Here is a 14,898-nt window from a genome sequence, read left to right as displayed (position 1 = left end):
GCCTGGTATAAAACTATTTATTTTACGAAGTCCCCGTGCCATCCACCATTCTGTCACATTCTGGGCCAGCCATCATTTCTGGCATGACCACTTTGTAAGCTTTATTTATTTATTCTTATCATTCTCTGGTTATAGTTATTTGGGTTCCAGCGCTGGATCGAGTCTATCGGACAATCTGTTAGATGTTTTCAAGTTTATAGTGGAGCGAACGTTCGGTCTTCGTCCGACTATAGATCTGCACCAGGTGATTGAGAAGTTGTACTGAACCTTTTGTATTTCTATAAGCACGAATTGAAGCAGGCTTACTAATGTGTCGAGCTCAAACATCATCAGATTTGTTTGTGCTATGTAATAAGGTCTAGCAGCGAGCATGGAAGTGCTAGCTTTTAATGGGTGGTGTTCAGGAATCTCGGGTGGACCCTGAATACCCTGTGGTTTTAGATACCTGCTGGTGCATTGTTGCCTGTTTTGAGGTACAGTACTATTTTACAACACTGATGCAGTCAGTTTTTACCTAGTTCATGTATTTATTTGGCAGGTTGAAGGTGGTGCACGAAATATTCCATTTATAAAACTAGAAGAGCACTCGGTAGAGTGCATACCTCCACCAAGCTGAACAGTTTACATTTTTGTATTTCACCGATAGGCCGAATCTGAATTCACATTTGAACCAAAATATAACCGGCTTGTTCTTGTCACTCAACCAACTCGTCCATCAAGTTTTGTCATCCCTCTCCAACTTTTTGAGATATCAAGCTGTACATCCATTTTTTTGGCCTCGCCTCTCAACGGTGAAAAATCGTTTCTGGTTAAAATTTATTAGTTTTTTTTTTTTAACCATTTCTCGATCTTCATGAAAATTGGATCATTTTGTACCGTTGTCACATACTCAACCTGTTTCACCGCAACCAAAAGATTTCACCATCTCACTGTGCCAAGCTGGTAGAGACCACGGAAAATGTTTTGTGAGTTTTAACTTTCGATTTCCATCGGAAAAGCCGACAAACCCGTGAGATTAGCTTGTGTTGCCACGAGTGTGTGACGCTGGAGTTAAAATTTTGAACTTGCTTCTCTGGGGAAGAGGAATGTATGAACGTTTGAGATGTTTTGCGCACATCACGATCATGAGAGCGACTGGTTAAGGAGTGCAGCCTGGTGGATCGCGGGGTGGGGCGGGCTTGCTATTTATCTCGCGAGCCAGAGCCTCTGCCCGCACATCCTTCTCATTGTCGCAGCGATCTGTGGACCCTTTCGGTTATTACAATGGACACCCATGAACAAGACACCGGTAATTCAGCTGAGCAGAACAGAGACCTCGGACAGGATGCAGAGAAGCCCATCGACCCCTCTGATGGGTAAGCATATTGCAAGGTCTTTATCTGTGTGCGTGGTCACTCACCTTTGTAGAAGAATATGCATGTACAAGATAGTTATATAGCTTAATGGATTTTCCGTTAACTTAAAGCGGAAACTTTTCTTTCTTAAAGTTCAGAAAAGGCCAATTCCTCTCTTCTGATAGGTGAACTTAAATCACCTGAATGTGACATGCATTGTTCCATGTGTTCTCATCTGATGGAGTGGTCCTCAGAACCCTTGACGTCTATTAGTCTTTGTCTGATGGCTCGCAGGGTAGCCTCGACTCCGAGAGGAATGTGCATTTGACTTTGACCTGTGTCGTCTCGGTTTGAAAGTATACCCAATTATAAACTGTCATCTGGGTGTTGCACAGGCACGGCCGTCCCAAGGATGGGCGTTAAACAGGTTGCACATTCTACAGTGTTGAAGTATGTGATTCTATTGAAATAAAATTAAGGTTCTACAGGCTGTAAAAAAACAAACAAACAAAGCTGTTCAGAGGTTTACCGCCGTTGATGCAGCATCTTTTACACCACCTTATTTAACATTTTAAAATAGTTCTTCATGCCAGTTATTTGTTTTGTTGATGACGTGTTTAAAAAGATTACATTTCCTGTTTGGAATGATTTTAAATTTTGTTTCACTGCCAGACAGGCAGACATACCAAAAAAAATTTACCGAACTCTCCTCTGCGCACGCGCGATCGGGGCGAGATTCTGTTCAATTTGCCAGATTGAAAGCCAAAGTATTGCTAAACTGCAGGTTTGTGTTATGATTTGTGTTCCAATTCGTGTTGTACAGTGTTGAAAATATAACATTCAATTGAAATTAGTTGTTCCTTGAACATAGACTGACATCTGCAGACAGTCAGATAGACAAAGTGAACCGATTGTTTAACCCTGCTTTTCGCTTTGTGCCCTTTGGTACAAACCGTCAAAGCTGACAGAAAGCTACTAAATCAACTGGTCAATGCCGTTAGTGCTGGTTGACCAATGGTTGTGATGGATGTGTTGAAGCATGAAGTGTCTCCAGTGCCGTTGTCCCAATCTGAAGTGTCTGATAAATTGAATTCCACACCGAAAACAGAGTTACCTGGCATTATGACATCTGGGATCAATATACCATCAGAGGTTCCACATGCTGGATTAAAGAATGCATCAGTCTTGATGGTCATATCATATGCTTATGGAGACACTTGTGAAACCAGAAGGTTACCGAAGCGGAATATGCAGATACATTCATGCATTCTGTCAAGAAACACTTATACCCATGGGGCAAGAGTGGTCAACCAGACACGGTCTGCTATAAAAGGTTGTTCTATATGGTTGGATTCCTTAGACCCCCAGCAACGACTTCTGGGTGGACAACCTTTCCAACAGGCGACTGTAACTCTGCAATTCAAGATGGCGTCCAAGATGCCGACATATTTGTAAATCACCATAACGTCATCAATTGTTATAGACGGGGTCGATTTTCAAATTTTTTTTAATCCGGAATGCAAATGGTGTTAATTTATGGCATACAAGCTTTTTAGGGGTGTTGAAGGGTGCTGAACTCAAATCTGCTGCATGCCCAGCTCAAAAATGGCTCATAATGCCTTAAAATTGAGAAATCCAAGATGGCCGCCACCGACGGGCTGAAATGTATTTATGTACAAATCTTTTTGACGAAACAAGGTAGAAACTTGAATGAAATGTGCTTTTGTATGTTTTCATATCTGGGGAATCCAACGCCATATTCAGTTTTGAGATAAAATGTGAAAAAAACTGCTTGAAACTCATATTTATTGCAAAAATTGCCTTTTTTGAAGATGAATAATTTGTCGACCGATAAGATCCACAAGTAGGTTGATCCTATGTGTCCAAGAATAAATTATTTAGTTTGCAGTTTTTTCCAGTTCGGATCGTCAGCATTCCTTGTTACTGCAGATCGTCGCCGCAGCCGGTCACGTCACAGGAGGAGTGACGTCACCGAACAGTCTAGCAACTCCAGTAACGTCACGTTTAGCACGAGCGTATTAACGTCAAAAGGAAACAGCCCCATGATCTGTGGTGCGCTCTGTCTGGTTTATGTCTATTTATTCCCACTTATCTGTTTCTAAATTGTTACCAAGCCTCGAAGTTGTAAGTATTCATGCACCAGCTATTTGATAGTTTTCTTATTGACTGATATTCCTGGTCATTGTTCCTCTGTTTTTAGTGAAACCGTCACGTCAACCTTTCTATTATCATCACGACAATGGTTCCCGTCAATCACTCATTTCATTCGTTAACGTCTATCGTCATCCAAATCATACCACTCTCCTCAATCGTCAATCGTCATTGTCAACCTCATCGTCTCTCCATCGTGATATATATAGTCATCCGTAGTCGTCTTAACCACATGTGCATCTTCATCGTCTAGTGTCCCGTCTTTCTATCATTAACGTCCTTTCATCGCTGAAAACATAGCTGAAGGCACAGACCGTACTCGAAAAAGACCAGTGTCGCTGGAACCACAGTCATAAAAATCATGTTGGCAGAAATGTCCAAAACTGTGTGATCTCTCATGGTGTGGGCATTGTGTAGTGTGTAAGTAGTCTGGCATATCATAAGTTTGCATGTAAGTGTAGCGTATCAATAGTTTGCATGTACTCCAGTTGCTAGTAAGCATAACATGGTGGTGGTTTTGTTGCAGGTGATTGCATGAGTGATACGATGATGACACAGACAGAGAAACGAGTGCTGGAGGGAAGCTTGTCACTGAAAAAGGAACCCAAGAGGAGACGCCAGGACACTGACATTGACTACAGAAAGCGCATCATATGTCAAGGACTTGGTGCAAAGGGACTATTTTATATCACAACAAACTAGTTTTGGCCATGAAGGCTCGACAAGATGAGACATTTGAGAGACTCAAACATGACTCGGCGACTGGTACATGGCTGACAGACAAGATACCCAAATGGCACAGTCAGTGTAGAAACTGGTACACGAATGAGAAGAGTTACAAACTTGCTGAAAAGAAGAACCAAGAAAGAAGTGATGCTGAAGACTTGAACCAGCCTGGGTGCAGCACCTCTTCCCAGCATTCAAGGTTAACCAGGACCAACACACCAACATTTGATGTGAAGAATGCGTGCCTCATCTGCAACAAACGGTGGATGCGTGGCAAAGAGACAACATGCAGAGTATCCACAGAAAACGGTCAGCAGAACATCATAGATAAGGCAAAGCAACTAAAAAGAGAGGACATTCTCTTCAGAGTGGTTGGTAAAGGACATGACATGGTGGCCAACGATATATCACACCACAAGCCATGCACGGCTGCATTCAAAGCACATCCTGTCCCCACTGGGAAATCAACAAAACAAAACCCATATGATGTTGCATTCGAGCGACTCCGAGAACAGCAAGAGATCCCCCTTTTCCATGACATGTGTGGTTATTTGGTGAAGTCACTGCAGGACCAATACGGGGCATTTTACGAGAGCTCGGAGTAAAAACAGCAGACTCGTACCGATCTATCACCCTCAAATTGAAGCTGAAACAGAAATATGGCAAGCGAATTTACATTCTCGATCAAAGCTGTGGATCGGCATTCATTTGCGCATCAACCATACCCCTTGCTGATGCAGCAAAGATACTCTGAGCAGATTGCAAGCAATGCAAAAGACAATGCCAAAATGAACAGTCAACAGAGATTTCTTTTGCAGCTGCTGCCAGACTTATTCCTGATTCCCTCTTCAATTTCACAGCTATGCTGCTCAGTGAGACACCAACAAAACTGCACGAATCTGGGAGAGTACTGGTCAACCAGCCAACAATAGAGAAGGCCCTCATCGCATCACAGCAACTGCTGCAGCATATTGCTGGTGTACCCACACCATTGGCAATAGCCACGGCCGACCATGTGTTCAACCAGACACGCAGTGAGTCTTTGGTATTGCTGAACAACAGGCATGGACAGGGTATTAGTTATGAGCGCTTGCAGCATCAACTGACTGCTCAGAGTGCCAACATCATGCAAAAGGTTGTAGAAGATAGGGTATACATCCCAGACGGCATGACGCATGGAACAACACATGTCTTCACAATGGACAAAACCAGAGAAACGAAGTATTACACATGAAAATAGATAACAATTGACGACGTTATGGTGATTTACAAATATGGCGGCATTTTGGACGCCATCTTGAATTGCGGAGTTACGGTAGCCTGTTGGAAAGGTTGTCCACCCGGAAGTTGTTGCCGGAATCCAACCATATACAACAAACTTTTATAGCAGACCGTGTCTGTTTTCGCAAAAAATGGGGGGTTTTCCCCCTGGGTATTCTGAAAGGAAATAACGAGAGTTGATGTTGTCTTTGGTATATTGGTCCACATTCCATCACATGACCCAAACATGTTGACTTGCAAAAAATCATCAGTGGATTGGATGTACCACTGCCAAAAGTGTGGAGCCAATTCGTCGCACTGTAAGAGAACAAAGCAGATTTTGCCAGGTCAATTACCTCTGCCACCGGAGGTGGATGGAGGTTATATTTTCACTGTGTGTCTGTCTGTGAGCAGGATATCTCAAAAAGTTTGGATGGATTCAGACAAAATTTTGTGGAGATGTTGGGTGTGTTACGGGGACAAATTCGTTAGATTTTGGTGAAGATCCGGATCTGGATTCTGGAATTCTTTAAGTGATTTGTCCCAATTGAGAGGCTTGGCCAAAAACGATATTTGTACAGTTTAGCATGATATTTCTAAAAGTTGTGGACGGATTATTACAAAACATGGTGGATGAGTTGGGTCGGTGAAAAGAGCAAGCTGATTGGATTTTGGTTAAACTCCGAATGCAGATCTGACCCATCAGTGGGATACAAAACAAAAGCTGTTCCACCTGGCGGAGGTTTGCGCTCTACTGAGTACCCTTCCAGTTGAAAACGGATTCAGGGATGGGCAGGGAACAACCATGATTCAAACAAAGCTGTAGGGAGGTTCTCACACGATTCCTTATGACCATCCCTACCCTGCTGAGACACTTTTTGACGTACTATCCTGACATCCTTTTACGTTTAAAAAAAAAAATATTACCTGTATCCTACGTGTCTGTCAGTGCCAAATTGATAAAATGTCAATTTTGAGCTCATTTGACAATTTTGACCTTGAAAATGACCTTCAAAGTCAAAATCAGCGATGGGATCCACCCTCATCACGTTTGACATCGCATGCCCCATGGAACCACCGTACAGAGCATGGTTATTTACTTTTAACAGGGAAGTCATGTCCTTGCACAAAACAACTTCTTGGCAGGTCTAATATATGAAGTCAATTTTACAATAGCATTGTTCACTTGTTTAAACAACAGATGCACCTTGATTGATTCTCTTCATATTGATTGAAGATCCTGACCTGTTGTAAATAGTCATGTTCAAGTTATTTGTCGTTTTTCGCAAAGGTCCTGCAAAATGTAGACCAGGTCTATCTCCCTGATGTGTATCTGGCCGTATAGCGGGATGTTTTTGGTGCAAGGTGTCTCTCTGATACCCCTGATGTGGACGGGATGGTGAAGAGGTGGTCCAGTCTGGGTTTGAATCCTGACCCGAATGTTGAAGATCCCATGGTGTCCTTCGTGAAGAGGCGAGCGACCGCCGTCACCCTGGCCAAACCCTTGCTCTAAACTCTAGGGGGCACTGCATCAGCAGCAAAGCTGCGTCCCAGAAAATGATGCATTACCCACAGCCACGTGCTGCATTTGAAAGAATAAAAATGGTAAAAGCTTGTCCATGATGAACAAAGCATCGAGTGTTGAATATCTTTTTGGTGGAGGTGAACTGGTGCGATCATTGTGATAAAATGGTGTCCCTGGATTAATTGCTACGTTTGTGGAAGTCTGTATGTGCTTGGGGGTTGGGGGTTGGGGGTGGGGGGTAATAACAGACCAATCGATTGAATTATCCTTTTGCAGTGTCGCTGCCCAAATGGATTTGGGTCTCTCGTGCGTCGGACGGGCTGTGATCTTGCACAACTGGCTGTCTGGCACCGAAAGTCGCGACTCGCTGCATCTCAAGGCCACGGTCGTGAGTGTTGATTGTTCCATCGCCGGGGAGAAAAATTAATAAATAAATAAAAAAATCCTGATGTTCTTTGCCTGAAACGTGGAATCCATGAAAACTGTGCTCCCTCTCCCCCCAGGACGTCTCGTGTTCCAGCGCCTGCCTGGGATCACAGATGATGCCACCGGGGCACGTGGCCCCGTCCCGCTCAAGTCCTCGCGCCGCCGAGGAGCTGCTGGTGCTTGCGCGTCGCTTCCTCTCGCTTTACTTCGACAGCATCAATCGGTACCCAGAGCACCTCGTACAATGACGGACTCATTAGATTTTGGTGAAGATCCGCATCTGGATTCTAGAATTAAAAAAAAGTGATTCTTCACCATTGACAGATAGGGCTAAAACGACGTATAGCAGGATATCTCAGAGTTATGGACGGATTTGGACGAAACTTGGTGTATGATTTGGTTAGGTGACGAGAACGAGCTCCTTAAATTTTAATCAAGGTCCGAATCGATATCCGGCCTATCGGTGGGATACAAAACATACACTAATCAGCCTGGCGGAGGCATGCGCTCTACCGAGTGCCCTTCTAGTTTGTCTGCACTACATGATTTAAAGTAATGAGAGCGCACTCCTAAACTTGAAATGAACCCTCCCAACATGCATGCCCATTTTCCCCACAATGCAAAGCAGAATGTGCTTTGTAATAGGTGTGCAGCTTTATTGGCGCGCACTGGTGTTGAAACTCGGTTGGACTCAAGATACCATGAGGAAAACGACTGATGCTTGTGCTTATTGTGCTTATTGTGATTGGTGCTTATTGTGCGACACTTCTGTCACCATGGGTAAAGTCTTCATTACGGGACAGTGAAGTTCTGCCAATGCTGAAAATAGGACAGGTCGGCTAAAATTGACCGATCAGGCCAAATGAACCTTAAAATGTGAAAGAGTGCAATAATTATGTAGCTCAGAAATGCCGAGGCGCCGTCCCATGAGCGTCGGTCCACCGCATGGACCGAGCTGCCCTGTTGACAAAGTGGAGAGGCAGAACACCTCATTATTGGTCTTCACAAATAAACGGTTGTTAATAAATTTCCTCATTTTGCAAATACTTTTGTTAACATTGTGTTTTCTCATTTGACCATCACATGACTTTCATCAAATGTTTCCTCGTCGGTCCAAGGTTTTATTTTGTCATCTAGCCCACGCTTGTGTTGAAATACATCTTGTTCGCTCAGGCGGATAAAACTTTAGAAAACTCTTCTTATTAGTACTGTATGTACATGGGGTGCATATTATATCAGCTTTGTATTATCCTTATTGGTCTATATTTGGGAGTTCCAAAAGCATGAAATCCAATGAATAGGTTATGTCTCAAAGCATGGATGAAACCAACAGGACGTTGAGCGAAGCAAACGAACCGCCTTGGGAAGCGAGGAGAAGCTGATGTTTCGGGCGTTAACCCTTCGTCATGGCGTCACATTCTTCTTGCTTCCCACGGCGGTTTGCATAACCTCAATCGAGTGTGTTTATTTCATCAACTCGACCTGTCCACCGATACAATTCGATGCACGCCTGCACAGCAAGACTAATTTTTCCTTCCACATCTAAAAGTAATAAACAGAAAAAAAATTCCCACTGGGCTCCATTTTATCATTGTGAATTGATTACGTCAGAACAAGTTTTTCGCACTAAAATTTCGAGACAGAGTGCCTTACCCATACCCCCTACCCACTTCAATTCGTGCTCCTTAAGCTGAGTGTGGACACCATGCCGAGCCACCATTGGGTCCCTCGGGTGCTTTTCAGCACATCCTTATCTTCGGTCCATGTTCCCAAGTTTGAACTACCCACGCTCACCTTGATTTTATTTGCAATTTCCGTTCCCAAACCGCGCCCTCATTAGCGTTCACAGGCTGCGGCAATTATGTCCAGATGTATGAAGAGCTCTTGAACTGCGGGGTGTGACGGCACAACCAGATTGGAAATGAAGGTCGTGGAAGGGAAGATGTAAAGTTAATTGCTTGCTCTGACGTAGAGCGCGTTCCTCGCAGCGAAGACCCCTTGCCCCCATCTCGTGCGCTTCATCCTGCAGGAGCCTCGCTTACTTCTGCATTGTGATGCTATCAATTGTGATGTCATGCACAATGCCAATTGTGATGCTCTCGGTCTCTTGGTGCTTTGAATCCTGAATCTTCAGAGCTCTGAGCGAAAGGTAGAACAAATACATAACCAAAAACGAGACGAACATACATATTACTCGAGATAAAGGCAAACTGTGTAGAATTGACGCAAATTAAATATAATCAGCAGGTGTAGCAAATGAGAGCTATCAGCATTTATAGCATGGATGAAAAGCGAACACACCGTCTTTGGTCGAAAGGCATGCTTTACCGTTAAGATAAAAAAAACAAAGGTCAAAAGAACATGGAGATTGCAATTATTTTGTCTCCTGAAATGTAATCTTTTTTTCTGCTTTATTACCCCGTACACGCCTCGCAAAAACCGGAGTTAAGCAATTGGTTCACTTTGTCTGTCTGTCTGTCTGTCTGTCTGTCTGTCTACAATTGAGGAATTACTTGATTTCAATATAATTTCATATTTTGAATACATTACAGCTCATAGAACATGAATCTGAACACGAACCTTTCGTTAAGCAGAACTTTGGCTCTGAATTTGATAAATTGTACGGAATGTCATCCCGATCGTACATGCGCACAGAGGAGTAAGCGAATGTTTTTTTTTAGTGTCTGCCTGTCTGGAAGTCAAACAAAATTTAAAATCTTTCCAAAGAGGAAACTTACTTTTTTTTTTTTAAGGATGTTATAAAGGACACAAAAACAGGCACAAATAATTAATGTAATGTGTCAAATAATATGGTGTAGAAGACGCTGCATCAACAGCAGGAAACTATGAAAAGAAAAAAATATTTCCTACCTCCTTTTTAAAACCTTTTTTTAACATTTCAATTGAATTATATGCTTGAACACTGCAGAACAGAAATCGCCTTCTTGTCAATTTCAAAATCCTTCCGTTTACCAGGACTTGGGCAAGATACTTATTTGATTCCGTGAATAAGTTTTGATTTTACACAAATATGCCTCGTCGATGCATCCTTGACAGTTGTAGTAATACAAACCAAGATGGTTTCATTTGACACCAATGGCCGAAAAACCCTAAGTTTGCCAGAAATTGGACGATATTTGTCCGAAATACCCAAGTGTGGATCGGGCCAACAAAATGTTCACTTTTGTGCTCATACATTTTACAGTGCATTGTTATGAAACAACAGAGATGGCTCGATCTTGTGATTATCCACCACAATTGAGAGAGGATGCCATCCTCACGATTATAAAAAAAACAGCCATCTCTCAAAACTGTAAGACCATCTCCACCAAACTATCAGCACATGTACTTTATTTTCCTATTGCCTTTGCCTGACAGTTATCATAATAGCACATGAAGATAATTATCAATTATCAACACAAATTTCTGCAAGTCAAATGAACCATTGTCTATTTATCGTGGAGTGAAAGTATGCATCATCGACTCCTTATTTTAAGTGATTATTAATTTTTTTTAAAAACTAGAATTTTTAAGTGATTATTCCCCATTGAGAGATATGGTCAAAAACTATTTGAAGCACAATATCTCAAAAGTTTGTCGACGAATTTGGACTAAACTTGGTGGACAGGTTGGGTGTGTGACAAGGAAAAAATGGTTCCATTTTGGTGAAGATATGGATCTGGATCCATGAACTTTTAAAGTGATTGTTCACCATTGAGTGTGATCAGGCAAAAAACGATATGGACGGATTCAGATGAAACTTGGTGGACTGGTTGGGAGTGTGAGAAGTACAAATTGATTTGATTTTGGTGAATGGTGAAGATGCGAATCCGGATCCAGATATGAGGATTTTTCTATTTTTAAAGTGATTCCTCACCATTGAGAGATGGTGAAGAATCACTTGCGCGCGCGCGCGTGCGCACGCACACACGCACACACACACACACACACACACACACACACACACACACACACACACACACACACACACACACACACACACACACACACACACACACACACACTTTTAGATACTTGCTATGACACGTTATTTATCCCAGAATTACGGATAAACTGACTTGTAATTACTTGTAATTAGACGAGCTGACTCCTCCGCCATAAGTGGCGCTGTACTTGGATAAAGTTGTATAGGTACCCAGAAGCTACAGGATCAAGTGGTAGGCCTACATGTGTGTAAGATTGTGTAGGATTGATGGGCTTAATGGGCTCCTTTTGCATTAAAGTGCCTTGTGTGTGATCTGTTTTTATTTTTTTTCCATCATCATGTCATGTGACCTCAAGAGTGGACAGATTTCTGGGGGTAACCCGATGCTTGTATGCTCATTGGAGAGCATCCAAAAGAATCAGAGTATTTGCTTCGAATGAAGCTCTTATGATTTGCTTCACAGAACATTTCTCAACAAAAGTCATGGTCTCACTGGAAATATTAGGTAGCAGCCTTTCAAGAGTCCACTCAGAAGAGTTTCTCAATGTCAATTCAGTCCCCATTGTGGAATTTGACATAGCCTATCTGTCCTCTCCTCCCCCCTCCCCCAAGGCTGCTCCTTTGTACATGATAACATTATGTGCCAAGCTCATGGATGAACCAGCCTAAATGAAGAATAACATAATGTCTTCTCTGTCAGGTTATGCACCTTGCTGGAGCTTTCTTACATGAGTCTTCTGAAGGTTACTTTGACTTTCTCTGTCATGTTACATACCAGGCCTACCAGTGTTTTCCAGTAACTTGCAGAATATTCTGGAAGCTATACTTTTTATCCAGAAGCATACAAGAAGCCTCAAGAATTAGATACCAGGAACAATTTGTAATCGACACAGTTATTATCAAAATCAAAATGAGCAAATCAAACGATTTATAACTTTTACTCTGAATTGAACATTAAAAGATGTCACAAACAGCTGTTTTGGAACATAACCTTACAAAATAGCCAGGCCTATAACTCTGGGATCTCCACCCCATTAACAATCTTGTACATACTCCTCAGGCTTGATTCTGATGCCCACCGAGCACGAGTAAGGGAAGTTGAACTCGAGGTGGAGGAGACCGGGTCGTACCAGCTACACGACATGGAGCTAATCTTCGGAGCAAAGACGGCATGGCGTAATGCCCCACGCTGTATGGGCCGCATTCAGTGGTCAAAATTACAGGTTATTGTATTTATTTTTGTACAGTTGAGCTTTGGTTTTAAGAAACATTTGGTCATCCGATTTTTACATTTGCACAATCATGACTAAGGGGTATGCCTAAGCATATCTGATGTAGCCATCATTTTTTGAACAGGCATTTGCAAACGACATATTTTGGCGTTATTGTGGTTAAAATTCTGTGCTGCAGGTATTTGATGCCAGAGACTGCATTACTACCCAGGACATGTACAACTGCATCTGCAACCACATAAAATATGCAACTCATCGTGGGAACATCAGGTACTACCGTGGGCTGGAGAGATAACTTTGAGGTATATGCACACTCCCCCCTGAGCTTGTTTAGCCTGAGTTTGAATCTTGGCCCAGCTATAAACTATCATCCTGATGTTTCACAAGCAGGGTGAGGCATTAATGTGTGTGCCATCCCTTTGATGGACATTAACCTGGGCCTCCTGTCTGCCAGAATTATTTGTACACGTTAAACATCCCACGGTGTCCTTTGCGAAGAGTAGGCGAGCCATCGCCGGCACCCTGGCAAAATTCCAAATTCCTACTCTATCTTCCAAGGGCATTGCATCAATGGCACAACCACGCCCCTCACACCCCCCCCCCCCCAGAAAATTATGTCACCCACAACCATGTGCTCCATGCAAAAGAAGAAGAAGATATTATATTACTGTATTGAACTCTGAAGCTACGAAGTGGTGAGCTTTCTTCCCGTGATAACCTCGCCCACGTTGTTTCCTGCACTCAGGTCGGTGGTTACCATCTTTCCTCAGCGCACACATGGACGTCAAGATTTTCGCATTTGGAATTCTCAGTTCATCCGATATGCCGGTTACAGGCAGCCAGACAACTCCATCCAGGGAGACCCCATGGGTGTGGAACTTGCTGAGGTGGGGTATTGGCCACAAAACACCCTTTTGCAATTATTTGCAGCAAAGTACATTTTGGCCTGGTGTTGTAAAAGATTGGAATGTTTTATGCTCACATGATTGGAGGTGGGATGGCTATGTCCCTTCTTTTCCTTCTTCTCCTCCTCCTCCTCCTCGTCCTTATCTGCACCCTCATCCCAACACTTAGAGGTTGGCCACTCGGATCCACCTTCTTCATTCACCTCTATCCTCCTCTCTCAATCCCACGCTCTTCAAATCTCTTTCCACTACCTCTGTGGTCGGGAAAACTCAGCCCAGATGAGTATTCAGTCTTGCTGTTGGTTGAATCATTTATTCAAGCACATGTGCATGGGAGGAACAATCAACATGTGTATATATATATATATATATATATATATATATATATATATATATATATATATATATATATATATATATATATATATATATATATATATATAGATATGTATATATAGATATGTATATGTATATATATATATATATATATATATATATTGTTACGAATTTGGAATTCGATCGCACACAACATACAGGTTCCTTTAGTCAGTTATGTCGAAAAGTGCTTGTTCCCGAGATAGCTCACCTTCCATTGTTTAAATATTTAGAAATCGTTTAGATGAGCTGCGGATCGATTTAATAGTTAGGAAGCGATCCCAACACAATGCAGACACCCTCCCCCCTCTTCTGCGAAGAGGAAGAAGAGCCTTCCCATCCCGAATCACAGGATGTAAACAACTCCCTCCCACCTGCGGTTGTGCGAGCACGGGGGGGGGGGGGGGTTTAGTCACGCCGGGAGTGGGGGAGGGGGGGATAAAGAGGAGATCCTTTGCTTTGTTCGGGTCCTGCTTGGCTTGGGTTAGGGAAGAGGCTTTTGAAAGCTTTCTGCTTTGTTGGTTCAGCAGGCCTTCGGGTCCTGCTTGGCTTGGTAGGCTTTTTGGAGAGCTGCTTTGTTTGGAAGAGAGTTGAGCCGGTTGCTCGGCTGGCTCTTCTTGGTTCGTGGAGCTCTTTGTTCTCCGTTTGGTTCCCGGCTTGGTGCGACTCGTCGGCCTCATCTTGGAGGTGGTTCCTCGGGGAAGCGACGCATCGACGGGAAGGATCGGCGCTTCATCTCACCAGCATGTGTTGAGAAGCGTGGGAGGATTCGCTGGAGCTCAGGAAAGATCGCGGCTCACGGCGATTGGGTCCAGCTCGCTCTCGCTCTCGCTGGAGCCCGAACAACTTGAAGACCACATGAGGTGGAGAGGTTCGAGATAGGTTCTGGGTTTCAGCTCATCTGTCCCTCCAAGCTGGAGTCCATTATTAAAGGCCTCAGCCACCATTTCTTGGGTGGGGGTGTGTGTGTGTGTGTGTATGTGTGTGTGTGTGTGTG

The 14,898-nt window shown here is 43.2% G+C and overlaps 1 protein-coding gene across 1 annotated transcript in view; it reads left to right on the top strand.

Annotated features, from left to right (window-relative positions):
• Positions 1-1,216: 1,216 nt before the first annotated feature.
• The window catches only part of NOS1 (nitric oxide synthase 1), a 105,554-nt gene continuing 91,872 nt past the window's right edge, over positions 1,217-14,898 (top strand). Inside the window, exons 1-6 of the mRNA XM_085878498.1 lie at positions 1,217-1,355; positions 7,294-7,405; positions 7,521-7,666; positions 12,450-12,612; positions 12,800-12,891; positions 13,367-13,508. Coding sequence (XP_085734624.1) covers positions 1,264-1,355; positions 7,294-7,405; positions 7,521-7,666; positions 12,450-12,612; positions 12,800-12,891; positions 13,367-13,508 — 747 coding nt within the window. The 5' untranslated portion in view covers positions 1,217-1,263. The remainder of the gene's footprint in view (positions 1,356-7,293; positions 7,406-7,520; positions 7,667-12,449; positions 12,613-12,799; positions 12,892-13,366; positions 13,509-14,898) is intronic.

Source organism: Eptatretus burgeri, chromosome 4 (assembly GCF_056783735.1).
Source record: "Eptatretus burgeri isolate ZD-2024b chromosome 4, Ebu_testis_v1, whole genome shotgun sequence".
Lineage (NCBI taxonomy): Eukaryota > Metazoa > Chordata > Myxini > Myxiniformes > Myxinidae > Eptatretus > Eptatretus burgeri.
Note: the sequence above shows the minus strand (reverse complement) of the source record. Positions and strands in the feature narration are given on the sequence as shown.